This window comes from Leptonychotes weddellii, chromosome 13, assembly GCF_054177405.1.
Source record: "Leptonychotes weddellii isolate Sample4059 chromosome 13, ASM5417740v2, whole genome shotgun sequence".
Classification (NCBI taxonomy): domain Eukaryota; kingdom Metazoa; phylum Chordata; class Mammalia; order Carnivora; family Phocidae; genus Leptonychotes; species Leptonychotes weddellii.
In genome coordinates this window covers 77,690,761-77,718,036 of record NC_138381.1, presented here as the reverse complement: position 1 = coordinate 77,718,036, position 27,276 = coordinate 77,690,761, and the positions used below count along the sequence as shown (strand labels likewise).

General features: G+C 57.0%; 1 protein-coding gene across 3 annotated transcripts; it reads left to right on the top strand.

Moving 5' to 3' along the window:
* The first annotated feature begins 497 nt into the window (after positions 1 to 497).
* On the top strand, positions 498 to 25,989 carry DHX37 (DEAH-box helicase 37). Of its 3 annotated transcripts, none has more exons than XM_081802400.1 (27): positions 498 to 705; positions 1,706 to 1,875; positions 4,172 to 4,284; positions 5,614 to 5,911; positions 8,851 to 8,999; positions 10,151 to 10,243; positions 10,969 to 11,065; positions 11,968 to 12,081; positions 12,296 to 12,397; positions 12,672 to 12,786; positions 14,056 to 14,151; positions 14,591 to 14,673; positions 15,435 to 15,585; positions 16,181 to 16,257; positions 16,654 to 16,886; positions 18,303 to 18,414; positions 19,506 to 19,612; positions 19,748 to 19,936; positions 20,685 to 20,809; positions 20,896 to 21,012; positions 22,268 to 22,440; positions 23,156 to 23,270; positions 23,418 to 23,555; positions 23,757 to 23,851; positions 23,946 to 24,019; positions 25,259 to 25,356; positions 25,493 to 25,989. In XM_081802400.1, the coding sequence occupies exons 1-27, from the start codon at positions 600 to 602 to the stop codon at positions 25,576 to 25,578; spliced, it is 3,426 nt and encodes a 1,141-aa protein (XP_081658526.1). In that variant the 5' UTR covers positions 498 to 599; the 3' UTR covers positions 25,579 to 25,989. The 3 variants fall into 3 exon arrangements, with proteins under 3 accessions (XP_081658526.1, XP_081658525.1, XP_081658527.1); XM_081802399.1 differs by having other exon boundaries at positions 5,611 to 5,911; XM_081802401.1 differs by lacking the exon at positions 25,493 to 25,989 and having other exon boundaries at positions 5,611 to 5,911; positions 25,214 to 25,334.
* Positions 25,990 to 27,276: the final 1,287 nt, after the last annotated feature.

The window sequence follows — 27,276 nt, the reverse complement described above, 5'->3', positions numbered from 1 at the left end:
TGTTCCATATGCAAGATAATTACAGGATCCAGAAAATACATTGTTTCCGAGTGCGCTACAGACAATGTGATATGGTAATGAGAGTTTAAAGCCCGGGCCTAATAGATGCTTTCTTCTTTTAGTGCTTCTGTCCCTGTAATGGAAACATTTGTGCCTTTTTACTACACAACTAATTATGTCTCTTATAGGAATATCAAAAAGTGCAAATGAACAAAAAACAAGAGGGAAGAAGTTTGCAATGGGGGCGGGGTTATATTTCAAAAGGTGACAAAACAGTCCCACTCCCAAGTAACTAAATTAGTATTAGCAGATGACCCAGATTTAGAGACTCAGCCACACCACGTGCGAACCACTCAGGGCTTAAATTCAGGCCTCCCCTGTGGCCTCAGGCTTCGCTCCCGCCTCTAAATTGGCCCCGCCCCGCCCTCCGCAGGCCCCGCCCCCAAGCCCGCCCCCAGGCCCCGGTTATTCCCAGCTCTCGCGAGAACGCATCCCGGAAGTTTCGGGGCCTGAGCCTGGGGTCTGAGAGACCACGTGGGCTGGGCTTCGGGGTGAGCGGCTGCCTCGGCCCCGCCGGAACCCGGGCAGTACTGGGCGTCATGGGGAAGCTGCGCCGGCGCTACAACGTCAAGGGGCGCCTACAGGCGACCCCAGGCGCCTCGAAGGGCCCCCCGGAGCCGCCCCCCGTGCGGCTGGAACTAGAGGGTAAGGCCTCCGGGCCGGAGCCTGGGCCCGGGCTGGCCTGCGCCCTGCCTCCGCGACTCTGGGGCGGGGGGACCAGGAGGAACCTCCTCTCCTCAGATGATCCAAAGAGTAGGACACAGTGACAGTCTAGTTTTAACTGTGAATTTGGGACAATCCCGAGGCTTTCTCGCCTGTGGAGTCCGGCACTAGTTTTTTTTAAGTTTTATTTAAGTTCTCTCCACGCCCAACGTGGGGCTCGAGCTCTGAGATCAAGAGATCCCCGCTCTTCCGACCGAGCCAGCCAGGCGCCCCCAGCCCTAGTTTAGTAGCATGGGGATCGTGCGCAAGAAAATAAAGTAATCCCATCTATTTCTCTGGCTTCTATTATAATCTTATTGCCAGCGACCCCTGAATATGTTTTTTAGCCCAGACATTTCTGCTCAGCTCCAGGCTGCTTAACACTTCTGCTCAGACGCCCCCTCGTTAGTAGGAGCGCCCACTGTGTGCCAGGGTTTATTGTAGGAGACGTAACAGGCGTTTTTTTGTTTTTGTTTTTCGTTTTAATCTCTGCCCTGCTGAGCTTAGATGCTTGTGGGAGGAGACAGCCAGCCTCTCCTAACTTTGTGACACAAGGACGGACAAAGCCAGAGGCTAGTGGAGTCAGACGCTGTCCACAGGGAGCACAGTTTTGACCTCAGGTGTCCCCCGAAAGCAGGACCACGTTCTGAGGGAGCGCTGTTGCAGCATGTACCCTCCCTACTGGCACCCCGCTCCCTCTCCCCTGACCACTAGGATGCAGGTGCCCTGGCTCATGGAGGAGTCTGACACGTGGCGGGTGCTGGGCAGACAAGTTGAGAGAACAGTGACGGGCCTGCACCCCCATTCCTGTGTGGGCATTCAGGGGGTCTCACACATGGGGCAGGGTGCCCATGAGAGGTAGCACGGAGCCGCCCCAGAGAACATGGCATTAATGTGGACTCTGGTCCCTGGGCTGGGGGTTCAGGCAAGTGTGTCTTTTCAGATAAAGACACGCTGAAAGGAGTAGATGCAAGTAATGCACTCGTTTTGCCGGGAAAGAAGAAAAAGAAGCCTAAAGCCCCTCCTCCGTCAAAGAAGGAGAAGAAGCCTCTGACCAAGAAAGAGCGGAAAATGCTGCAGAAAATCTTAGAACAGAAGGAGAAAAAGAGCCAGGTAGGCCTGTTCTGACAGGGTCTGCACACAGCTCCCCACACTGGGGAGGGACGAGGTATGTGTCCCCCAACTTGATCTCTGCCGCATGACTGGCCGAACTTTCCGGAATGAGGGGCATGCTTTGTGTCTGCACAATCCCATATAGTAGTCACTAGGCACATATGGCTAGCATGGTTGAGGAATTGAATTTTTTATGTGATTTAATTTTAATTCGAATGGCTTCCTGTGGCTAGCAGCCCCCATACCTGACTCAGCTCCAGAGCTTTCAGACCCTCCAGGAGCTCTGTCAGTGTGGATGAACCCAGGTTTGTTGAGGCCAGATGTTCGTTAACTGGGGAGTCAGCCCATCAGCATGCTCATTTCTTCTTTATTTGTCCTAATCATCTTGTGTCACTTATTTTTTGACTTTATTCTGGAGAATTTCAACCTTTCTCCATACTTTTTTAAGGAATACATTTTATAATGGGAAATTCCAGCATCTGCAGAAATGGAGAACCTAATGCACTGAGCTCACTGGTACCTATCACCAGGGTCAGCAGCTGTCAACCCACGGTCCCCCGGTCATCTCCACAGCTGGCCACTTTCCCACCTCCTGGGTCAAAGCCTGGGTAGCATAAATCTGTATTTGGGTCCCGGAGTTGCTGAAAGAGAGGACCACAAACTGGGTGGCTCACAACAGGGATGTATTCTGTTGTAGTTCTGGAGGCCAAGGGTCTGAAATCAAGGTGTTGGGCAGGGCCCTGCTCCCTGTGTGGTGGCGCTCCCCAGCTGTCTCTGGTGGGAAAAAATATAGCGCAGGATTTTAAAAGGACACCCTTGCGGCAAAGTGAGCCTCCCTGTGCCAAGGGCTCTAGGACCTGAGTAATATATACCTTCCTACCATCCAGCTTGGGGTGGCCCCAGGCATTCTTGGCCTCTGGCCACGTCCCTCCAGTCTTGGCCCCTGTCTTCACATGGCTGTCCCCTCTCTGTGTGTTTTATAAGGACACTTGTCTTGGGATTTAGGACCCACCTGAATAATGCAGGATCTCACCTTGAGATCTTTGACTTAATTACATCTGAAGAGACCCTTTTTCCAAGTAAGATCACGTTCTGGGACATGGCATATCTTGCGGGGGGGGGCACTATTCAACCTCGTAGGCATAATATTTTATCCATGTATATTTACAATTGTATCTCTAAAATAAGGACCATTTAGTACACCTAAATTTTTAAAAAATATCAAATATCCAGTAAATGGTCGAATTTCCAGTTGTTTCATAAATGCTCCCCTACCCCACCTCTTTTGTTTTTCCCCCCTAGTCATTTATTTGTTGAAGTTAATTAGGTTGGTTGTCTCTAGAGTTTCCCATAGTCTGCATTTTTAAAACTTCATCTCTGTGGTAAACTTAAACACATTTTTCTCCTTTGCCCTTCCAAATTTCCTGGAAATGGTATCGGGCTCTGGGGCAGTGGTGCGCGGCCGGGACAGTTTTGCCCCAGAGGACCGCTGGCCACGTCTGGAGACACCCGGTGGAGGCGTGAGACGCTGTCACACGGCCTACAGCGCACAGAACAGCAGGACGTTCTCTGGCCCACAGTGCCTACAGCACAGAGACCGAGGAACCCCCATCTGGAGACTTCATGGGATTCCCATTTGCCTTTCTGTCGAGGCCACCACCCAGGGTCCCCTGTTCGCAGCCCCGACACTCAGGCCCTAGAGCCCTTGGCACAGGGAGGCTCACTTTGCCGCAAGGGTGTCCTTTTAAAATCCTGCGCTGTATTTTTTCCCACCGTTCTGTACATGGTTTTTCCTTTTATTGATTGCAGAATACATAGACGTATAAAAGTGCATAAACATAATTTCAAGAGTAATAAAACTCCTGACCCGCTCACCAGGGGAAGGAGGCCACCTGTCCCTGCTCCCACGTGCTGCTCTCTTGAAGGCAGCGTGGGGACCCCTCACCGGCACACCAGAGCCTCCCCTACCCTGTGAGACAGCTGGGGAGCGCCGCATCACACACATGGGCCCTCCTTTATTGGGTCTCCCTCGGATGGGCATCTGGATGGTGGATAATCCCTCCTGACACGCAGTGATGCAGAGACAGCCTGGTTCATGCAGCGCCAGACTCCGTCTGGGGGTAGAAAGCCCCCCCAGCTCACGGGGAGGCAGGACCGCCGCGCAGCACTTGTAACGTGACCTTTGGGTTAAAAAGACTAGTTGTTAGCGAGGCTGAAACCTGATGTAGAGTCTCGCTTCCTTTCCGAAGAGAGGGTCGTCCTGCCAGATGACTGACACACTCGTTTCCTTCCCCAGCGAGCAGAGATGCTGCAGAAATTGAGCCAAGTCCAGGTTTCGGAAGCCGAGCTGAGACTGTTCTACACCACGTCCAAGCTGGGCACTGGGGACCGCATGTACCACGGCAGAGAGTGAGTGCGCCAGGCCCTCCTGCCAGCGCCCCGGGGGGGAGCAGACATGCGCAGTGGCAGCGGGGGGAGGCCCGGACACTGCCAGAACCCCGGTGACACACAGGGCTGCAGAGTTTCTCGGTCCAGCCACGTCGGGGGTTCCTGCGATGCAGAGTCCTGCGATACAGGTTTCCAGCTCTGGCACACGCGAGGAGGCCAGCATTTGCTTTCAGGCGGTCAGGGATTAGGTTTGGCCTATCAGCAGGCTTTGTCGGGTTTATATCCTGTCACGAAGGCATTCAGGTCTTCCGCCAGTGTGTTCATCCAGGCTCCCGCAACAAAACGCCGCAAACCCGGTGCCTTAAAACAAGGGAAATGTATCCTCTCGTGGTGTTGAAGGCCAGAACCCCAGCCGTCAGGGTTGGGCCTTTCTGGAAGCTGGAGAATTTCTTCCTTGCCTCTCTCCCGGCTCCTGGTGGTCTCCAGCAGTCCTGGGCGTTCCATCCTTGCCAACCTGACACTGAAGTTGGCTTGTCTCCTGGCGTATCTCCATGTCTTCCTCGGTCTTCTCCTGTCTGGGTCTGTGTCTCTTTTCTCTCCTTGTGAGGACACCGGGCATTGGATTTAGGGCCCACCCTGATCCAGGATGCCCTCATTTTACCTTACTTACATCTGCAAAGACCCTGTTTCCAAAAGGGTAATATTCTGAGTTTCTGGACATGAATTCTGGGGAGGCGCTGTTCAACCCAGAACAACCAACATTCGAGAAGTAGATGTCACATGAAAATCCGGGTTCGCACCTGGTCTTGAGCCGCACCAGCTGGCATTGCTGCAGGGCAGCTGAGCCTTAGATGGAGCCCACGTGCCCCCCCCCACCCTAGACCCGCCCCACGCCCTGCTGTCTTACTCTTAGCCTTCTCCTTTAAGCATTGTGCATTTATGGCTGCTGTGGGTGCAAACTAGGTCCAGGCTCTCCTCCAGGTCCTGGGGGTAGAGGGGTGCACAAGAGTAAAATAATAAGTAAGCTTCCCTTAAGAAGCTTACATTCTAATGGTGGGGAGATGGACAATAATCAAATGACTATGTCTATATCTAGTGCTGGCAGGCACTAGGCAGAAAATAAAGCAGGGAAAGAGGGTGGAGGGAAATGGGAGAGTCTCCCTGTTGGGTGACATTTGGGTCAAGTGAGGGAGAATGTATGTGCAGAGAGCAGGAATGGCAAGTGCAAAGGCCCTGAGGTGGGAAAGGGTGTGGCCTTTGGATCCTGACTTCTGTGGGGTATATAGCAACACAGAGCTGCATCAGGTCCATTGTAGGACTTTCGTGCCTGACTTTTGGCTGTCCCAGCAGGAAGTCTGACAAGATCGAAGCCCAGGGACAGGAGAAGATCAGCAGCCTCAGCGGGGCCCACCGGAAGCGCTATCGCCAGGAAGAGGAGGAATCGGAGTCCTCAGTGGAGTCTGAACCCGATGAGGCCCCTGCCACTGAGCTGGTGGAGACTGGTGCAGGGAATGGGAGCCCAGGGCCCAGTAGCCAACCCTGTCTGGCGGGGACTACCTCGGCACCTCCAGCAGTGGCCTCCACCCTGGCCAGGCCCCCGGCGAAGCCTGCCGTCTTCATTCCTGTGAACCGCACCCCTGAAATGCAGGTTTGCTGCTCTGGTGTTGGTGATCGGAGCTCAGGCTAGCACAGTGGGGGTCTGAGGGTGTGGAAGGGGGGGCATGCCTGATTCGAGCAGGTCACATCACCTCCTGTGCCCCAGCGGCCTCGCTTGGAATGGGAACAGCTGTACCGACCTGGTAGGGTTGTCATGGAAACGAGAGACGTAGGAGTATGTGCACCTGTTGCAGGCCCGGCACAGGGCCAGGGCTGTTGAGGTGGGTGCCAGCTGCTTCGGTCCTCACCTGCTCACCATCACCCTTGGCCTCTGACCGTGGGTCCTGGCCCAGGGGGCCACTCGGCCAGACGAGAGCCAGCGGCTGTGGAGTCTGTTGACCTGAAGTGGACAGCTGGTTCCACCACTTTCTAGCCCATTCCTGGGCCTCCCTTTCTTCATCTGCATAACGGGGGGCGCAGGGGGCCTCCACCTCCATGCCCGAGTGTGTGCTGTGGGCCAGGCCCCGGGAGTGCGATCATCTGTAGCCTCCGGCTGTCAGCCCACCAGAGGATGCGGACATGGACCCCTCACTGTTGTGAACAGGGACGAGCCGCGTCGGAAAGGATTGGGGGCCGTGAAGGGGGATAACAGGAGGGCCTGGGAAGCCATCTAGGGCAAGCACTAAGAGCCCAGCAGGAGCCAAGGAGAGGGACTGTCCCACACTTAGAACCGCGGAGCCGAGTCCCTGAGGCAGGCGGCCTCCTGGGTCCAAGAGGGGCTGTTTCAGACCACAGATTGTATTGTGGAAACCCGTGGGATGTGACCAGCTCCTTTTTTTTTTTTTAACGGAAAAAAAAAAAAAAAAGAACCGAAGATATCCATGCAGTGTTCTACGTAAGAATAAATACTATTTATTGAAATTGGTTTCAGTTAGTTATAGGTAAATTTATGTGCTTACGTGTAGTTAGGGCAAGCTGACTGACTTTTTTTGAGAGAGTGTTTGCAAGCAGGGGTGGGAGAGGGGGAGAGAGAATCTTTTAAAGATTTTATTTTTATTTAGAGAGCACGAGTGGGGGGAGGAGCAGAGGGAGAATCCCAAGCAGACTCCCCACCAAGTGCAGAGCCCCATGTGCGGGGCTCAATCCCAGGACCCTGAGATCATGACCGGAGCTGAAACCAAGAGTCAGACGCTTAACTGACTGAGCCACCCAGGTGCCCCTAGATTTCCTTCTAGGTGAAATCAGAGCCCAGTGCCATCTGATGGCTGGTGGTGGTGTGGGATTCTGCTTCACACCATCCTTCAGGGACCCGGGCTCCACCATCAAGTGTCCCTGCTGCCCGTCCCGGCATTGTCCCCTCTCTCTGCTTTTTCCACATACATGTTACCGAGCTATTTATTACTTAGGTTTACCTGGTTTTATCAAGGACATGTCATTTTTTTCCCTGCGTTTTGCTTTTTTGTTAGTTTTCTGTTTCTGAGATTTATTTATCCACGTTGATGCATGTAGCTGAAGTTCATTTGTTCGGGGGGTTTATTTTTTCCCCCTGCTGTGTAGTATTCCACTGTGTGAAAAGAGCACAGTTCAAGTATTCTTCTCTCGCAAGTATTCCTTACATGTGCAACATTTTCTCTTGGGCAGTGTTTGCAAACTGAGGGTCACGGCTGTCATTGGTCATGAGATGACCAGCACTTTTTGTTTTTGAAGCAAATAGAATAGAAATAGAGTAGAATTTTTTTTTTTAATTAGCGTGTGAGCATGCTTCACATAGTGAAGGTAAACAGTAATTCTTAAAACTTTTTCAGTATATGATACAGTTGACCTTGAACAGAACGGGTTAGGGGCACTCCCCACGCAGTCAGAAACCCACATTCAACTTTGACTTCCCCAGAAACTTAACTGCAAATAGCCCCATTGACCGGAAGCCTTATCAGAAACATGAAACAGTTGATTAATAGTGTTTTGTGCGTTATATGTATTGTATAACGTATTTTTACAACAAAGTAAGCTAGAGAAAAGATGTTATTAAGGAAGTCATAGGAAGAGAAAACACATCTATCGTTCTGGACTTTTTTTTTTTTTAAAGTAACCTGTATGCCCAACGTGGGCTCGAACTCATGACCCTGAGATCAAGCATCGGATGCTCTCCTGACAGCCAGCCAGGCGCCCCTAGTCCTGTACTTTATTTATAGGGAAAATATCTGTGCGTAAGGAAGCAGACTTGCGCAGTTCAAACCCACTTTGTGTTGTTGAAGGGTCAGCTGTACATGCGTGTGCGTGTCTGTGCACACGAATGTAGTGCGTCACCACAAAATGTGTTCTGTGTGTGGGATGTAGGAAAAAGGGTTTGAAAGTCACTGCTCTGGGGTCCCTGGGTGACTCGGTCGGTTAAGCACCTGACTCTTGATTTCGGCTCAGGTCATGGAATCAAGCTCCACACTCAGCAGGGAGTCTGCTTGTCCCTTTCCCTCTGTTCCCCCTCCCTAACGCAGGTGCTCGCTCACATGCTGTCTCTCTCAAATAAATAAATCTTAAAGTCACTGCTCTGGAGTACGTGTCTAGGGGAGGAGTTGCCAAGTCGCACATCCTTGACTTGGATAAAATTAGCGCCAGGTTATTTACTGGAGTGATCATATATAAATGACCCCACCTGGCTCCCCGCAACAGCCGAGACTGCTGTGTCGGGGGGCTCCTCTGCACCGGCCAAGCCGCCCCCAAGAACGTCCGCTCGGACACTGAAGGCCCCCACCCACATCTCTGTGTCCTGCGGGCTATGGCCCTCTGTCCCTCTCCTCAGCGGTCAGGGGCTCACCTGTTCTCCTGTGGCAGGGCGTCATTGACTTGCTAGGAAGGCTCACGGCATCTGTGTGCCCACAGGCACCTTTCCACAAACTGCGTCACCCTTCGTAGTCCTGCTGACGCCGTCTGCCATTCTGCAGGGGACTCCCCCCCCCCACCTTCCCTGAGCACTGACTTCGTCTCTTTCGCCAGGAAGAACGGCTGAAGCTCCCCATTCTTGCTGAAGAACAAGTGATCATGGAGGCGGTGGCCGAGCACCCCATCGTCATCGTGTGCGGGGAGACCGGCAGCGGGAAGACCACGCAAGTGCCACAGTTTCTCTACGAAGCAGGCTACAGCAGGTGGGGGCTGGCCACAGGGTCCTCCGCAGGGTCCTCCACGGGTCCCTCGCGGGACAGTGGAGGTGCGATCCCCAGAAGTTATTCCAAACATGAGCCCCCACGGATCTAGTCCTGGCTCTGCCGTTTGTGTGCTGTGTGGCCTTGGGCAAGCTGCTTACCCTCTCTGGGCCTCCGTTTCCTCAGCTCTGAGATGAGGACAGCCATGGCACCCACTTCACAGGTCATGTAGACGGAATGAGGGAATTTGTGTGAAACGCTTACATCAGTCCCTGGCATGTGGGGCCCTGCATTCGCTAATGTCACCTCCTGTTGGCACTTTTGACCCGTGTGTGTCATCGGTCCCCAAGACCACCCAGCTTCATGGATTTGCTGGGAAGGCTCATGGGACCCAGCCTGTAGCTGTATGCATGAGAGTGATTTATTAGAGCAAAAGAGCACAGAACCCAGCTGGCAGAGGGGAGAGGCGCGTGGGGTGAAGTCTGGGGGATCCAGGCACAGCCTTCCAGAATCCTCTCCCGGGAGAGTCACACGGAAGCAGCAAGTTGTGACAACACGTGTGAGGAGTTGTCACCAGGGAAGCCTAGTAGAGACGGAGCATCGGAGTGTTTGTTGGGGTCACCTCGGCACCCTCTGCCTGGTACCTCCCCAAGTCCCAGATGCCCACAAGGAAAGCAAATGGTCCGGCATCAGCCACATCGTTTGTACAAACAGTCCAGGCACAGGACCGGGAGTCCTCCCGAAATTCAGATCCCACACGCCAGCCACCACCAACCCAGTACACAGACCTTTCTCAGGAGAGCAGCCGTGGGCCTGCTGCATTAACTGTTTTCGGCACGGCCTGGAATCCAGCCCCTGTCCCCTTGGCAGGTTCTGTGTCGGGACAAGCACGTGCTCCGCTGGCTGAGGGCCTGCTCCCCCCAGGCCCAGTTCTAGCAGCCGCTGCCTGGCTTCTGCTGGGCTGCGACCAGCGAAGCGTTTGTGTGCTGACCGGCGGGCTGGTCCCTTTTGCTGTTCAGCTTGTCTGGTGCCCGTCCCATCACCCCTGGAGAGGGCCGCTCCACACCCCAAATCCTGACATGGACCTGCGTGTGACTTTGGGACGGACGAGCGGGCCCGCACACTGCTGATGTGTTGTGCTCTCCCTCCCCCAGTGACAACAGCATCATCGGCATCACGGAGCCCCGCCGAGTGGCCGCCGTGGCCATGTCCCAGCGAGTGGCCAAGGAGATGAATCTGTCACAGAGGTGAGGGCTCTGCCTCCCGGAGGAGGGCTCAGGGTGGTCCTCTGGCCTTGCTCGTGGGCCCTGTCCGTCCCGAGGGTGCTGGGTGGGAGTGTTGCTTCCTCATCTGAGTACAAGGAGACCCTCGTGCAAGAAGGCTTCCCATACTCTGGACAGTCTAATCTGTTTTTAAATATGTTTTTTTAAAGATTTTATTTATTTATTTGACAGAGAGAGACACAGCGAGAGAGGGAACACAAGCAGGGGGAGTGGGAGAGGGAGAAGCAGGCTTCCCGCTGAGCAGGGAGCCCGATGCAGGGCTCGATCCCAGGACCCTGGGACCACGACCTGAGCCGAAGGCAGACGCTTAACGACTGAGCCACCCAGGCACCCCAAGACTGTGTTTTATTTTTTGAGATAAGGACTCTTGAAAGACTTGTAAATACCCTTACCCTAGCTAAAACTGGAGGAACTCTGGAACATCCTCATGTCCACGCTCTCCTAAAAGGTTTTCAGAGTTGGTTGTTCAAATTGCGCTCCAGCTGAGGTCCGTGTCTGGTTGGCGTATCCTTCAGAGGGCTGTGACAGCCCCCGCCGCGTCACATTGGTGACAGAGCGGGGGCCAGGCAGCGTCTGTGCCTTGCTGGGGGGAGCTGCTGGGCCAGGCCTCTGCTGTCTGCCTTGGTGCGGCCACAAAGCTGCAGCTGGCCGGGGCCTTGCCCGCCCTGAGCTGGAGCCTGTCTCTGCAGGGTCGTCTCCTACCAGATCCGATATGAAGGAAACGTGACCGAAGAGACCAGAATCAAGTTCATGACGGATGGTGTGTTGCTCAAGGAAATCCAGAAGGTTGGTCGCTCATCTTGTCTCACAAAGCAAGGCCGATGAGCATGGGGTGGGGAGTCCGCGTGTCACCGTGCGAGGTGAGCAGTTGGCATGCCGCCCGCCGGCAAAGCCCCACACGGCGCGGCGCCACTGTGTGACCGTGGGCAAGTTACTTAACCTCTCTGAGCCTCAGCTTCTTGATCTGCAAGCCTGTACTTTTCTCATATAATTGTTTCGAAGCAGAAATTTTATGACGCGTGGACGCACCTTAGCGTAACACCTAGAAGGTGCTCCTTACACGTAAACTCATGTTACTGTGATTTGGTTCACAGACTCTGTGCCTCAGCCACATGCGTACCGCTCCTTGCTGGCTGTGTGACGTCCACCTGGGCAGGGACCTCTGGGGAGGGCAGAGGTGACGCCTGCCTCTGCCAGGACACCAGCTGGGGTCACCCAGGAAGGTGGCTATGAATGTGGCTCCGGTGTGGTCGAATACGGCTGCTTTACGTCTGGCGTACGCTGTCTGGTTGCCCTCGGTCCCGCCCGCCACCTCCTCGTTTCTGTTTCCTGCCTGCCCTCCCTGCCCTACGGGCAATCTGGATTTGGTAGCTGGGCTCTAATGCATGGTAGCTGCCCTTTCTCCGGCAATTTCTCTGCCGGGTTCCGGGCCCCAGGCCGTGCACCTTACAGATGGTGATTGTCATGGAAACCTCGCTGTGACCCCGTGAGGTGGGTCCTGTTGCCCCATCTTACAGATGGAGAAACGGGCACAGGGAGGCGAAGTAGCTTGCCTGAGGTCACGGACCAGGTGCTCCAGGATCCATGCGAGCTGTGACGGGCTCCTTGAGGGGGAGCTGTGGGGTGTGAGTGACCCTGGAGCGGCTCGGGCCCGGGCTGGCAGGCCTCACCACGCTGCCTCTCCCCAGGACTTCCTGCTGCAGAGATACAAGGTGGTGCTCATTGATGAAGCCCACGAGAGGAGCGTGTACACGGACATCCTCATCGGCCTCCTGTCCCGCATAGTGTCTCTCCGGGCGAAGGTAGGGCAAGGGGGCGGGGGGAAGGGGGGAGCCAGGGAACCCCCCGAAGGCCAAGGGCGGGGCTCCTGCACCTTGTCGGGAGCATGGGCTCCCTGAGCCCAGCGCCAGGACTGTGGCTGTCCATATCAACAGCCCCTGTGGGACTCCACCCTATAGAAATCTAGCCTTGTGAGCTGCTGCCCTTCCCTCCGTCACCGAGTCTGTCATCCCCCAGAGGCACGTGCCGCTGAAGCTGCTCATCATGTCGGCCACGCTGCGGGTGGAGGACTTCACCCAGAACCAGCGGCTCTTCCCCCAGCCGCCCCCGGTCATCAAGGTAGTGCCCGGGCCAGAGCCTCGGGCTGGCGGGGGCAAGCGGGGCCTGTCGGCGTTGACAGTCGGATGCCTGGTTGGAGGAGGCTGAGCACTTGGGGGGGGCCCCTCTCTGCCGGTGGAGGCCCCACTCTGGGGAGTGAGTGCTGGGAGGCGTTAGGGAACTGCTCGTGCTGAGCTAGAAGCTCTGAGGTTGGACAGGCCAGGGAAGGGGGAGGTACCAGGCCGCGGCGGAGGCTCAGCGCGCGGCCCCGGTGCCTCCTTGGGGGGTGTCCCAGGTGGAGTCCAGGCAGTTCCCGGTGACGGTGCACTTCAACAAGCGGACCCCGCTAGAAGACTACAGCGGCGAGTGCTTCCGGAAGGTCTGCAAGATCCACCGCATGCTGCCAGCAGGTGAGGCCTTGGGGACCAGAAAGGCCGGACCTGCCCTCGAACCCCCGGCGTGCAGGCTCGGGGTTCCGGGCCTCCCGGTCACTGCTCTTTTCCCGTGGGGCACCCTTCCCCTGGTGGTGGACCGTCCATAATATAAGCTTTACATCCTAACTGTTTGTAAGTGTGCAATCCGGTGGCATTTCGGGCGTTCACAACACAGGCAGGCTCCGTTTGCTGTGCTTGGCTTTATCGGCCTCCACAGACACTGCATTTTTTTCACAAACTGAAGGTTTGTGGGCAACCCTGAATAATCAAGCAAGTGTGTCCGTCCTGTTTTTCCAACAGCGCTAGCTCACTTCCTGTGTCAAACATCCTGGTAATTCTCGCAGTATTTCAGACTTTTTCATTATCACGTTTGTTACAGCGATCTGTGGTCCGGGATTACGGCTCGCCAAAAGCTCAGGTGACGGTTAGCAGTTTTTAGTAAGAAGGTATTTTTAGTTAAGGGGTAGGAGTTGGTTTTTAGAAGTGATGCTATTACATACTTACTGGGTTACAGCGTGGCGTCCACGTAACTTTCATAGGCCCCGGGAAAGCAGACATATTGGCCGTATTGGGGTGGTCTGGAAGCAGACCCGCAGCGCCCCTGAGGTGTGCGTGTGCGGTGCAGCCATCCCTGCCGTCCCTCTGCAGAGCGTTTTCGTCACCACCGGCAGAAGCTCCATCCGCACTAAACGCAAACTCTCCTCCCCCTCCCCCGGCCCCCACCATTCGACTTGCTGCGTCTCCGCCTTCACCCATCCTGGACGTTTTATACGGACGGACTTAGGCGATATGTGGGCTTCCGTGCCTGGCTTCTTTCACGGAGCATCTCGTCCCTGAGGTTCATCCATGTCGTGGTGGGTGTCCGCGCGTCACTCCTGCGTGTGGTGGGACCACGTTCTGCTGTGTGGATGGGCCACATCCTGTCTAGCCGTTCACCAGTTCGCGGACACTTGGGTGGCTTCCCCTTCCTGGCTGTCGTGAACAGAGCTGCCATGAGCATCCACGTGCAGTTTTGGGCTGCGTCCCTCTCTCTGGGTTTCCTGGGCTCACACCGAGGAGTCGAGCAGCCAGGTCGTGCAGGAGCTCTGTCCAGCTCCCTGTCACACGTCCCCCGTGTGGGAGGCCGCTGTCCGCTGCTCATCTGCGTCTCTCAGGGCTGCTGTGACCGGCTCTTCCTCACGCCCAGCTCTCGGCAGCCTGCTCCGGGAATGCACGCATAGCAGAGGAGTCTCGCTCTTTCCACAGGCGGCATCCTGGTGTTCCTGACGGGGCGGGCAGAGGTGCACGCACTGTGCTGCAGGCTGAGGAGAGCCTTCCCACGCCCCAGACGCAGGCCGCCAGGTAACCGGCAGCGCTTGGCCCCGAGAGCCGGCGGGTGGTCAGCCTCCCTGTGTGAGAGCCGGCGCCTTTGCCTGCCCGACCGTTCCCCGAGGAATGGCCAACGGTGGGCGCCTGGGTGGCTCAGTCGGGGAAGCGTCTGCCTACAGCTCGGGTCGTGATCCCGGAGTTCTGGGATCGAGCCCCGCATCGGGCTCCCTGCTCAGCAGCGGGTCTGCTTCTCCCTCTGCCCCTGCAGCTCCCTCTGCTTGTGCGAGCACATGCGTGCACACGTGCTCTGTCGCTCTCGCTGTTTCACTCTCCCAAATAAATAATTAAAATCTTTAAGAGAAAGAAAGAAATGGCCAGCAGTGCAGCGACCTTACTCTGGACGGCGAAGAACAGAGTCCTCGTAGCCTGGGTCTGGCCTCAAGGTGTCTTCCTCAATCTGTTCCTCTTGCAGAAAAAGAAGATCAAGAAGATTCAGTAGAGGAAATGCGGAGGTTTAAGAAGTCAAGGACAAGGGCAAAGAAGGCCCAGGCGGCGGTACGTAGGGGCTCGTGTGGTAGGGGCAGCTCGGGGCTCTGAAGCGGCCTTGTTTCTACGGTGGCTCACAGCCCCATGAGGCTGTGTAGAGGCACATTTAACTAAAATGAAATAAGATTAAAATTCAGTTCCACAGTCACATCAGACATGTTTCAGGGGCTCAGTAGCCACCTGGGGCTGCTGGTGACCGTATTGGGCACACGGGGTCTGAAATATTCCTACCATGGAAGGGAGTTCTGTTGGATGGTGTGGCTCCAGAGCCCGCAGGGTGGGCTGTGATTTGAAATGTTTAAGGTTCCCTGTGCTGTGGGCCAGGAGGAAGCTTCTGGAAGGCTGGCCCTGAGCAAGGCCTGTGAGGATCTCTGGGAGGGCAAACAGAACAAGGACATGGGGTCCCTGGTGTTGGCTGTAGAACTGGGGAGGGGGGGTGCTTTCCCCTGGTGTCCCCACGTTGTCATGGATCCATGGGTAACAGCTTTCTCATTTGGAGGTCACTAACCCCCCTGCTGCGTTTAGGACCCGCCAGGTGGCACTCTAAGTGCCTTCCGAATGTTGCCTCGGTCCTCACGGCAGGCCTGCGGCCGTGTGCGATGAGTCCTATGGTTATCCCGAGTGTTAGGGCAAGGACGGTTGCCAGAGCTGCCCGAGGCCTCATGGCTCATGGGTGGGGGGATGGGGCCTTGTGCTGGAACGCGCTTGTCTTTCCTGACTGTGATCTGCGTCTCCTGCAGTCTGTGGTTCTGACGTCTTGTTTGCCGTAGACATTGCCCCAGATCAGTTTGGACAATTACTCGGTGTTGCCAGCAGGCGAAGGCGACGAGGACAGGGAGGCAGAGATGGACGAGGAGGAGGAGGAGGAGGCCCTGGGCTCCGACCTTGACCTGGATTTGGGGGATGACGAATCAGTCGGAGGTGTGGCCTGGGCGGAGCCCCTGCTCACGCTCCTTTGGTCATTCACTCGGCCCGTGTCTGTTGAGCGCCTGCTGTATACCAGGCCCCGTTGTTAGGCCCAGACGTCTTTGTCTCGAGCCTCAGGAGATCTGGGCTTGCTGCCGCTTTGTGCCTACTGTTTGCTGAGCTCCTTCAACTGCCTGGCAAAGTAGACCCTCAGATATTTGTAGTGTTGATTGTAATGGGGGTGCTCAGCTTTGCTGGGTAAACGCAGGCCTCAGGGCTGGCTGGGAGGGCTGCCCAGTTCTGGGACCCCTGTTCGGAGATGGGTCCAGGGCTGCATGGGGTCTCCGGAGGGCATGAGGTGGGGAATGCCCAGGTGGGAATGCCTGCCAGACTCATGGCCAGACTTCCGAGAAGGCGGGCATTCCCCACCTGGATCAGGATCATGGAGCCTCTCAGACTGTGACCCAGACTGTGCTCACCCACTGTGCTGGTCTGGAAGGTAGAGGCCCCTGGCAGCAGGCAGAACAGGTCGGGGGGGCACTGGGCAGCCTGAGGAGGGCACCTGCCGTGGGCGTTTGGGAGTGGCAGCAGGCCTGTGCTTTCCCTGCAGGTGAGCAGCCGGACGCCTCGCTCCCCCTCCACGTGCTCCCACTCTACTCTTTGCTGGCCCCAGAGAAGCAAGCTCAGGTAACAACGTGGGGCCTCGGGAGGATGCTGGGTGGATGCTTGGCTGGGGGCACCATCCTGCCTCTTGGGGGCACCTCCTCAGGGCATCGAGAGAAGGGCAGGGCAGGCCCTGGGTTGTCCTTGTCATCAGATCAGCACCCCGTTTTAAAAGGGTGTTGGGATCTCTTTGGAGAACAGGAATGCTTCCCTGCATTTATGCTGAGGAGCGCTGGGGCCCGAGGCAAGGAGAGGGCTTGTCACCCTCGCCACCTCTGGGGTCCCATCCAGCCTGGCCTGACTTCTCTGTGATCAAGAGAAATTTCCTGGCTCCCCCTCTGACCCCCACCCGCATGTGTCGCACAAATTCTTTCCTGATTCTGGTGGTTTTTGGCTGCTTCCCCTCCCCCACAATCCTAGGTCTTCCAGCCTCCCCCAGAGGGGACGCGGCTGTGTGTTGTGGCCACCAACGTGGCCGAGACGTCCCTCACCATCCCGGGCATCAAGTACGTGGTGGACTGTGGGAAGGTCAAGAAGCGGCACTACGACCGTGTCACCGGCGTGTCCTCCTTCCGTGTCTCCTGGGTGTCCCAGGCCTCAGCCGATCAGCGGGCGGGCCGAGCGGGCCGGACAGAGCCGGGCCACTGCTACAGGTGGGCTTCCCTGGGCCTCTCCAGTGATGGGGGAGGGGGGCGGGGAGTCACCGTGCAGCAGCCACCACCAGGGACAAGGAAGGGGGGTCCCCTCCCCAGTCCACAGCGAGTGCCGTTCCACTGGAGACAGTCCTTGGGGTCTCTGCGGGGCCTCGTTGGCACTCGGACACTTGTGTTCTTTCTTTAATCTGACTCCGAAGTAGACACTTACTTTTAGTGGCTTTCTTTTTGTTTTATTTTGCGACAGCTTCATGGCGGTGAAGTTAACCTACCAGACAGAAATGTCGCCGTTCTGGGGGGTGTAGTGTTCTCGGGGTGTGCAGCATCACCCAGCCCGTACCCAATGTTCTCATCACTCCGAAAGAGGCCCGCACCCCCCTCCCGTCCCCACTCTTGGGCATGTGTCTCCATCTCCCCGGGTCCGTCCCTGGGGAGGGGTTGCTGGGTCCCGTGGCCACTCTGCCACGCTGGGTCCTGCAGCGGCTACACCATGTGGCACTCCCACCAGCGCACAAAGGTTTTCCCTGGTTGCCCCATGTTCTCACTGACACCTGTTATTTTTCCATGTTTTTTTAAACCGGAAGTGTGCCGTGGTGATGTGCTGCGGTCCTGGTCTGCGTGTCCCTGATGGCTGGTGACCCTGCACGTCTTTTCCTGTGCTTATTGGCCATTCGTTTATGTTTTTTGGAGAAATGCTTTTTCAGATCTCTTATTTTTTAACAGGGTTATTTGTCTTTTATTGTTGAGCTGAGTGGGTTCTCTTCCTAATCTGGACATTAGATCCACATCAGAGGTGCCATTGACAAGTGTTTTCTCCCCGTCTTTGTCCTGTTGCTAATTTTCGATAGCTTTATTGCTGGTTTTGTTGATACTGTTTTATTTATTTATTTATTTATTTATTTTAAAGATTTTATTTATTTGACAGAGAGAGACACGGTGAGAGAGGGAACACAAGCAGGGGGAGTGGGAGAGGGAGAAGCAGGCTTCCCGCGGAGCAGGGAGCCCAATGCGGGGCTCGATCCCAGGACCCTGGGGTCATGACCTGAGCCGAAGGCAAACACTTAACGACTGAGCCACCCAGGCGCCCCTGTTGAAATTGTTTTAAATGATGAAGAAAGGAAATTGAGAAATCGTGCACAAAAACCTAGTGAGAACCGACGGTGGTTGCTGTTTGCCAGGGACTGCACGCGAGGCGCTGCTCTCCATCCCCCACGTGGCGGCTGAAACATCCTCCCTGCCCTTGGGGTGCACCTGCTGCTGAGCCCCAGCCGCGGGAGAGGAACACGCGGTAGGGGCAGCGTACCTGCGGGCCTCCTCAGTGGCCGAGTGGAGACCCACTGCTGGGTGGCTTGCTGAGTTCCCCTTTTATTTATTTCTACAATAATTCTGTTATTGTTGGTGCCTGTCCCGGCCCAGGCTCTATTCATCTGCGGTTTTCGGTGACTTTGAGCGGTTTCCTCCTCCTGAAATCACCCGGAGGCCTGTTGAAGACCTGATCCTTCAGATGAAAGCACTCAACATTGAAAAGGTCAGCGGCGGCCCCAGCCCTGCCCGCACCCCACTGAGCTCCCAGTGTATGTACTGTGTCTACATGCCCCCCCACCCCGGCACAGGCAGGGAACCCCGGGGCTGAGCCCAGCAGTGCCTGCCCAGCCGCCTGGTGCTCTCGTGCGGGACACCGCGTCAGCACATGCCTCCGGGGTCTCCCACCCCCCGAGACCCCCTACTTCCCCAGGGCCACACCCCTCCAGCACGCAGAGGGCCTGCCCACGGCACAGAGGGCTGTCGTCGTCCTGGGGCGCACAGAATGTTCTGTTGACACAGTCCTCTGCCTGACGAAGCAGCATCCTCACGTTGCCCCATCCAGGGGTCCCCCGCCTCTCTGCTGCTCCCGGGGGGTGGTGCAGGCAGAGCGAGACGAGACCCTGGGCCCATTATTAGTCATTCCCGTTCCTTCCTCCCCAACCCCAAAGTTTCTATGGCTCCGTCTGTTTTGGACATTTCATATAAACGGAATCATTCCTGTAAATGTTTTCAGGGGTCACCCCCGTTGTGGCATGTGTCAGTACTTCAGTCCTTTCCGACTGAGTCATGCTCCATCGTGGGCCCAAGCCGGGCCACCTTCTGTGTAGCCGTTCATCTGTCGATGGGCATCTGGGTTGTCTGCACCCCCGGCCGTTAGGGACAGAGCGGCTGTGAACACGGCTGTATGCGGATTTACTAGATGAGTTTCTCAGGTGCCACTGTCCCTGAGCCCGGTCCCTCTGCCCCTCACCATGTTCTTGTGCGGGCACGTGCGCCTGTCTGTCTCCGTGCTCACTCCCTTCCGGCTGAGGCAGAGCCCTTGTCGTGTGCTTTCTTGGTCTCTGTGGCCAAGAACAGCCGTGCCACACGTTAGGCGCTCAGTACGTGCTTTTGAGTACGCAGATCGTGTGAATAAAGGAAGGAAGGGGACATTTGGGCTTCCCCAGGCTCACAGACGTGGAGAGTGCCTGGGGCTGTGAGTGGTCTCAGGACAGGTGCAGGAGCACTGTCCTCCTGCTAGGCCTGCCATGCTGCCCCTTGTGGTCGCTGCTTCTCTGCGTTCACGCTGTCCCTGCCACGTCTCCCCCTGCCCAGGTCATCAACTTCCCCTTTCCAACCCCTCCCTCCGTGGAGGCCCTCATTGCCGCCGAGGAGCTGTTGGTCGCGCTGGGTGCCCTGGAGGCACCCCAGAAAACAGAGAGGTAGGTGGGGGGTGGGGTAGGGGGTGCCGAGAGCCCGGCTCCCAGCCCGTTCTCGGCCCTCTCCCTCCTGAGCTGCCCTGAACACCAGGGCCGCTTAGCTGCGACACCCCCCCACCACACACCCCTGTCGTCCAGCGTGAAGCAGCTGCAGAGGTCCCGGCTGAGCTGCCCCATCACCGCACTGGGCAGGACCATGGCCACGTTCCCCGTGGCGCCGCGCTACGCCAAGATGCTGGCACTGAGCCAGCAGCACGGCTGCCTGCCTTACGCCGTCACCATTGTGGCCGCCGTGACGGTCCGCGAGCTGTTCGAGGAGCTGGACAGGTGAGCACTGGGGGCCCCGCTCAGGCTGGCGGGGGCTGCCGCGCTGAGCGATGACCGGGAGCCCGGCCTCCGGGGGGATAACTGGCACGTCCGGTGGCCTCATGCTAGTGCCCGTCCTCCCCGAGCCCAGCAGCGACGTGATCCCTGCAGAGCTCTGTCTTCATTTCTGGAGCCCGCCGAGCGTGTAATGGCTAGGAGCCCAGGCTCTGGCCCACACCACCTGGGCTCAGATCTCCCTCTGCCACTCCGGGCTCTGTGGCTTCAGGGTGGCAACTTCACCTCTCTGCGCCTCATCTTTCCCATCTGGAAAATGGGGGTGAGACGTTAATAACAATGGAGCTGTTGTCAGGGTTAAAGTAGTTAACACAAACTAAGGACTCCGAACCGTGCCTGACGCATACCTTAGTCCCGGTGTCAGCCCTTCTTTACGGGTTGGGGAACCGTGATTCACTTACCCAGGCTGCCCTCGGTGGACGTAATGGCGGCATTCAGGGTTTTTTGTTGTCACAAAAGCGGTGCAGCCACATGTGATGATTCTGCGGTTGCTGGAGTCTTTCTTCGTTATCAGTCTCTAGACGTGGAATGGTCGGCTTAGGAGACACGCACATTTGTAATCTCCTGGGCTGCAGGTAGTGCCTTTTGAGCCCAGGACCTTAACCGTCTTAGTCGGTGGCTCCCCCAGGCATTTTCTCTGCCCCGAGGGCGGCCAGGCCGGCAGCCCGGGTGGTATGTGTGTGTGTGTTTGCAGACCTGCGGCCAGCGACGAGGAGCTCGCCAAGCTGAAGGACAAGCGGGCCCGGGTGGCCCAGATGAAGAGGATCTGGGCGGGGCAAGGCGCCTCTCTGAAACTCGGAGACATCATGGTGCTGCTGGGTGCGTGCCCCCTGCGGCGTGGGGGGGTGGCGGAGGTCAGGCAGGGCTAGGGCGGGGCAACAAGCGAGTGCACCCCTCCTCCGCAGGTGCTGTGGGAGCCTGCGAGTACTCTGGCTGCTCACCCCAGTTCTGCGAGGCCAACGGGCTTCGGTACAAGGCCCTGTTAGAGACCCGGCGCCTGCGGGGCCAGCTGACCGCTGCAGGTAACCGTCCACCGCGTCAGCCTCTGGGGACTCCCCAGGTCCCCCCATCTCGGACAGCACCCACCAGAGAACTTGACTATTTTAATGATTAAAGTTGTTTTGAGCAGCATTAACCACATACCACTGATCCCCATTATCCACAGATTCCACATTTACAAATTCACCTACTTACTGAGACTTAGTATAACCCCAAAATCAGTCCTGACCCCTTCTTGGACACCTCCACAGGGAGGGGTAAGGTGCACACTCTCTCCCCTGAGGCTGTTCCTCAGTTTGCTCTTTTCCTTAGTAACATCCCTCTTCGTCACCCTCTGTCCCCAGGACAGGCCTGGACCTGCTGCTCGCCACATCTTCCCAGGAGCCCCTGGGCCCCCCATAGTCTCATCCTGGGCTTCCCCCCTTGCACCAAGTGGACTCCCTTTTGGGAGTCAGGGAGCAGATGACAGTGCGGTCCCCCACTTTCTGAGCCGGTGGGGACCAGACCTAAGGGAAGCTAGGTGTGGGAGGCAGGGCCTCCGGCGGACATTGGAATCTGCTGGTCTTCTGCGTTCTGTCCTTGGGCCTGCTTCCTTTCTCTTTCTTTCCTTTTTTTTTTCTTTACGTTGAACAACATATGTTTTGCCAAAGATTTTGTAGAAAATACAGAGGACGTTTATATAGCGAATCTTAGAAACAATCTTCCTTCCAGGTCCTGAGCCTCTTGTTCTTCTCCCTGCTGTGTCCCCCTCTGAGCTGCAGGGCTCAAAGCCCCCATCTCCTTTCTCCCCTTCCAAGGTGTCCCCACAGCTTCAGACCCTCCTCCCCCTCCTCCCCCCTGCAGAAGGGTGAGGCCCCACCTGATCTCAGGCCTGGCTCAGCAGTGCCTGCAGGAGCTCCAGAGGCGATGGTCTTGCCTTGCTGTGCACACTCGGGGATGACCCGCTCATCGGGTCCCTTCTGGGCACACATGCTCTTGCACTCAGGTCAAGGGGGAAGTCCCATGCGGGCCCAACAGGTTCTCCCTTAGCAGCTCCCTCTGCTGCCCGCCAAGGAATTGGGGTTTTTTCCTAAGGGAGAGAAGGACGTGGATTTGGGGCAGGCAGCTAGCTGTGCCCTGCTGAGGGCTTCGCCTCCCCTGGCAGCCTCGGTAGAGAGGAGCCAAAGTGAGCAGGCAACCACGTCTGGAGCTCCACGTTGAGTGGTGTGAGGCCTTCCAGAAGGTCAGGGCAGAGGTAGCCCCGGGCTCCGCTGTCCTCACACCTGGCTCTCCCCGCAGTCAATACCGTGTGCCCCGAGGCCGGGCTCTTCATGGACCCCAAGATGCAGCCTCCATCTGAGAGCCAGGTGACCTACCTGCGGCAGATCGTGGTGGCCGGCCTGGGCGACCACCTGGCCCGTAGGGTACAGAGTGAGGACCTGCTGGACGACAAGTGGAAGAATGCCTACAAGGTTGGCCCCGGGCGCTGCGCCAGGCTCCCTGCCACCCCGCCCTCCCCATCTGTCTGGCGTCCTGCCAGCCTGGGCACTCAGCCCTCCTGGCGAGGGGCTGCTGGGGGCCCCCTCCTCCTCACACATGAGTCCCTGCAGCCTCTGGGAGAGTCCCCACCAAGGATCAGGGTGGGGTGTGAGGTGGGGTCACATCTTCCTTTGGGTCTTAGCTTTGCCCCCAATTTTGTTTTTGCTTATTTGAGAGGGAAATCATATACGCTACAATTCCCCATTTTAAGGTGTGCGGTTCAGTGGTTTTCCGTCTCCACAGAGCTGTGCGGCCACAACCACAGTCAGCTTCAGAGCATCTTCTTCCTCCCCCAAAAGACGACAGTGCCCGTTAGCAGTGGCTCCCCGTTTCCTGCTCATCTCCCCACCCCGTGAATCTGCTTTCTGTCTCTATGGATTTGTCTGTTCTGGACGTTTCACGTTAGTGGTTTGTGTGTGGCTTCTCTCACGTGACACCACGTCGTTCAGGGTCATCCCTGGCCGCCTGGGTCAGCACGGCGGCCGCAGGGCTCAGTGCTGCTCGGCGTACAGATCCGCCCCACGTGCGTGTCCGCGTCCAGACCACACGCTCTCCCGCCTTCAGGCTGAGTGCCTAATGGAATTCGCGTGGGTTAATCTCACTGGTGTTTGCACCTCTCCTAGACTCATACTCTCCTTCTCTCGGCAGACCCCTCTCCTTGATGACCCCGTCTTCATCCACCCCAGTTCCGTCCTTTTCAAAGAGCTCCCTGAGTTTGTGGTCTACCAGGAAATTGTAGAGACCACCAAGATGTACATGAAAGGTAGCCAGGCTGGTGGCCGGCCCCTCGCCTGACCCACTGCGGCTCCGTGAGCTGTGTCACCAGGACCCTGTGGGGGGAGAACCTGGGCGCCCCTCCCGTGCAGCGGTGTCCGTGGCGACCCCCGGCCCTTCTCTTCCTGGTTCCCAGGCGTTTCAGCCGTGGAGGTCCAGTGGATCCCGGTCCTGCTGCCTTCTTACTGCCAGTTCGACAAGCCCTTGGAGGAGCCGCCCCCCGCCTACTGCCCGGAGAAGGGGCGGGTAATCTGTCACCGGGCCAGCATGTTCTGTGAGTCAGGGTGACTTCCTGCCAGCCTTGGGCGCCAGCAGACACATGGTCGCACGCCATGGGCCCTGGAAATGCAGGTCACAGGCCGTGTCACCTCAGGCCTTCTGCCTCTTTGCTGGGTGGGACCCGGGGCCCAGGGACAGGACTAGGGGCCTGTGGGGACCCAGCCCAGACCCTCGCTTATGGGCTCTTGCCCTCCAGATCGTGTCGGCTGGCCACTCCCTGCAGTGCAGGTGGATTTTCCGGAGGGCATTGACTGTTACAAGCACTTCGCCTGGGTTCTGCTGGAAGGGCAGGTAGGCAGCCCAGCAGCTCCCCCGGCCCCTTGCCTGCTGCCGTGCGCAGAAGGTGAGCCAGGACCCCTCACCCCGTCCTGTGGTCTCTCCTCAGGTCTTCCACAAGCTGGCCTCCTACCGGGGCTGTTTGCTGTCCAGCCCTAGCACAATGCTGAAGACATGGGCCAGGTAGAAGCTTCCCCCCCGGAGCAAGGGTGGCGGATGGTGGGGAAGGGGGCCGTATTAGTGTGAGAATTTATTCTCACAGCCCTGGAGGCCAGAAGTTGGAAGTCAGGGTGTCAGCAGGGCTGTGCTTCCTCTGCATGCTCTAGGGGAGGATCCTTTCTGCCTCTTCCAGCTCCTGGTGCATCCAGGCATTCCTTGGCTTGTGACCACGTCCTTCCAATGTCTGCCTCTGTGTTCAGGAGGCTGTGTCTCCCTGTCTCTTGGTTTTCTCTTCTTATAAGGACACCAGTCACCGGATGTAGGGCTCACCCCAATCCAGTATGAGCCTCTAAGTAATTGCATCTGCAAAGATCCTCTTTCCAAATAAGGTCACATTCTGAGGTTTTGGGGAGATCCTGGTCAGCCCCATTTTGAGTTCCAGGTTTCAGCAGGAGGCATCCTGTACCAGAAGCCCTGGGGGCTGCCTGCCAGCTGAGCACAGACCCCCTCCCCCCCATCCCAGTAACCTTCTCCTCCTCCTTATCCCTGCCCCTCCCTTTTGCTTTCTTTCTACCCATGGCCCAGCTCCAAGAAGACACCTCATCCTTCCTAAGGCAGCATCCTAGATGGTGCAGGGGGCTTGACAAGAGCAGGCAGGCAGGCGTGCACGTGCACCAGCATTCCCTGGGACTCGGGGTGGGGGCACGGGGCCAGGTGCCCCCCGCCGATCAAGTCATTCACCCAGCAGGCAGTCTGGAGCACCTGCTCTGTGCCAGGCATGTCCTCGTGCTAGGACGCGAGCACAGCCCCGTCCCTGTGGAAGCTAACACCAGAGAGAATGTAACTAGGACAGATGGCATGTGGGGCCTGGGCTACAAAGGGACAGAGCAGGACATCTGGTGGAGTAGGTTTGGTCAGGGGAGTCTGACCAAGCAGATGGGGAGGGGGTAAGGCTGTAAGCAGAAACATGGAGGAAGGTTCTAGGTGGGATGAGCAGCATGTACAGTAGCAGCCTGGGTGGGAGTACTCAAGGACCATGAAGAAGGCCAGGGTGGCGGATCAGAGGCGGCAAAGATTCAAGTGGGAGAGGAGATGAGGTTGGAGGGGTGATGGAGTCTAGATCCTTCTCTTTGGCCAACACGCCCAGCATGACAGAGGCAGACCGTTGGCCATCCTCGGTAAGGCTGCCCTGGCAGTGGTACCCGCCCCTTCGCACAGCTTCTGGACACAGTGATGCCCTACAGCCTGCGTCCCCACCCACAGGCTGCAGCCCAGGACGGAGAGTCTCCTGAGAGCCCTTGTTGCTGAGCGAGCCAACTGCCGAGAGGCCTTGCTAGCTGCTTGGAAGAAAAACCCCAAATGTGAGTGTGGCCAAGGGGCTGCGAGTGGACAGGGTGGGACCCACCGAGGCATTCGAGGGTCGGTGGGCGGATCTGCCCTGTAGCGGGCAGCCGGGTCCAGAGCCACTCTGACTGTCATCCGTCCTGCCCCCCGTAGACCTGCTGGCTGAGTACCGCCAGTGGCTTCCGCAGGCCACGCACGCCGACGTCGAGAAAGCCTGGCCCCCCACCTCTGACCGCTGACCTGAGGCCTAGCTGCAAGGCGGGGGCTGGTCTGGGGAGCCACGGGGGCTGGCAGTGGCCGCTCTCTAGCCTGGTCATCCTGGTCTGTGCACCGCTCCCAGGAGGTGGGTCAGGCCTCTGGAAGCCTCGCTCATCTTGGATACGAGACATCTGGACACAGCTTGCTGCTGCCCTGGGCAGTCGGACCCCGGGGGGCTTTTTTATAACTATTTATTATGTGGCGGAGAATGGTTTCACCTCACGTGCCGCTCTGGGGACGACATTAGTCCCTCGCGGAGCAGCAGGGCTGGAGAACGAAGCGGCGGCGAGCAGGACGGTGCCTCCGGGCCCTTCCTCTGCATCCCCTCCCCAGCGGGGGCGGTGCTCCCTTGCCACGCATGTCGCTGTAATAAATCTCAGCTGTCAGAACAACGGTGTGCAAGTCTAGCAGATCTCTGAGTGGGCATGGTCTGGGGGACACCGCCCGCCCCCCCCAGGCATGTATGGAAACCGGCCTGGGTGGATGCTCGCCCAGCTGTCCGCCGGGCCTGTAGGGCTTGATGCCATCTCCCTCACCCAGGTGTTTGTCCTAAATCAGTTTGTTCTGATATTATAGTATAAATGCGTAAAGTCCATTAATGCAAATATGTAAATAAAACAACAGAGGTACCTGTTTAACATTCCAAAATTACTCACTTTCTCCACAGACTGGCCACTAATCCCAGTGTACCCCCAAACCAGAAGGTATCCCCTACTCTCCCCACATTCAAGCCATCTGCAAGTTTTGTGGGCCCTACCCCAGAATATGTCCAGAGCCCCCTCATGCTCCCCAGCTCCACACCCAGGATCTCAGATTCCCAGCCCCTGCCCAGCAGACCTCCAGCAGCTTCTGCCTGGCCATGGTGGTGACTTCCTGGCTGGTCTCCCAGCGTCCACCTGCCGGCCTATGGTGTGTTCTCCACATGGCAGCCGGAGCGAACCATGTGACACCTGCATCTGATCGTGTCATTTCACATCAGGCCTTCTGGAATCTTTGATGATAGAATTCAAGCCCTCATACCCTCATTCACCAAACTCCGGGCACAGAGCTTGCTTTCTGTACCTTCAACACAGAGCGCCCCTCCCCCCCCCCCCAGCTTCAGGCCTTAGCACCTGGCATTTCCTCTGCTTCTGCAGACAGGCCTCCCTGGCAGCTCATGCACCGCAGCGCCCACACGCTCCCCCTTCAGTTTCCAGCCCATCAGTGTTACTGTGTTGGCAAAACTTACCACTACTCGTGGAATGCTAGTCTCTGGAAGTCAAACTTTGCTTGTCTTATCTGAGAATACCAGGGTACTTAATTAGCACTGTACCTGGGCACACAGTAGGTGTTCAGTGCATGCACCTTACCAGCATTAGGTGCTTAGGACTCACTGAATACACGGCCAGTTGCAAAATCCTCCTTAGAAATCACTGCCTTAAATCCAGTTAAGAAATGGGCAGAGGATCTGAGTAGACACTTTTCCAAAGACATCCAGATGACTAACAGACACATGACAAGATGCTCAACATCACTCCTCATTGGGGAAACACAAAACCACAATGAGATAATCACCTCACACCTGTCAGAATGGCTAAAATTAACAGAAGAAACAACAGGTGTTGGCAAGGATGCAGAGAAAGGGGAACCTTCCTGCACTGTTGGTGAGAGTGCAAATTGGTGCAGCCAGTCTGGAGAAC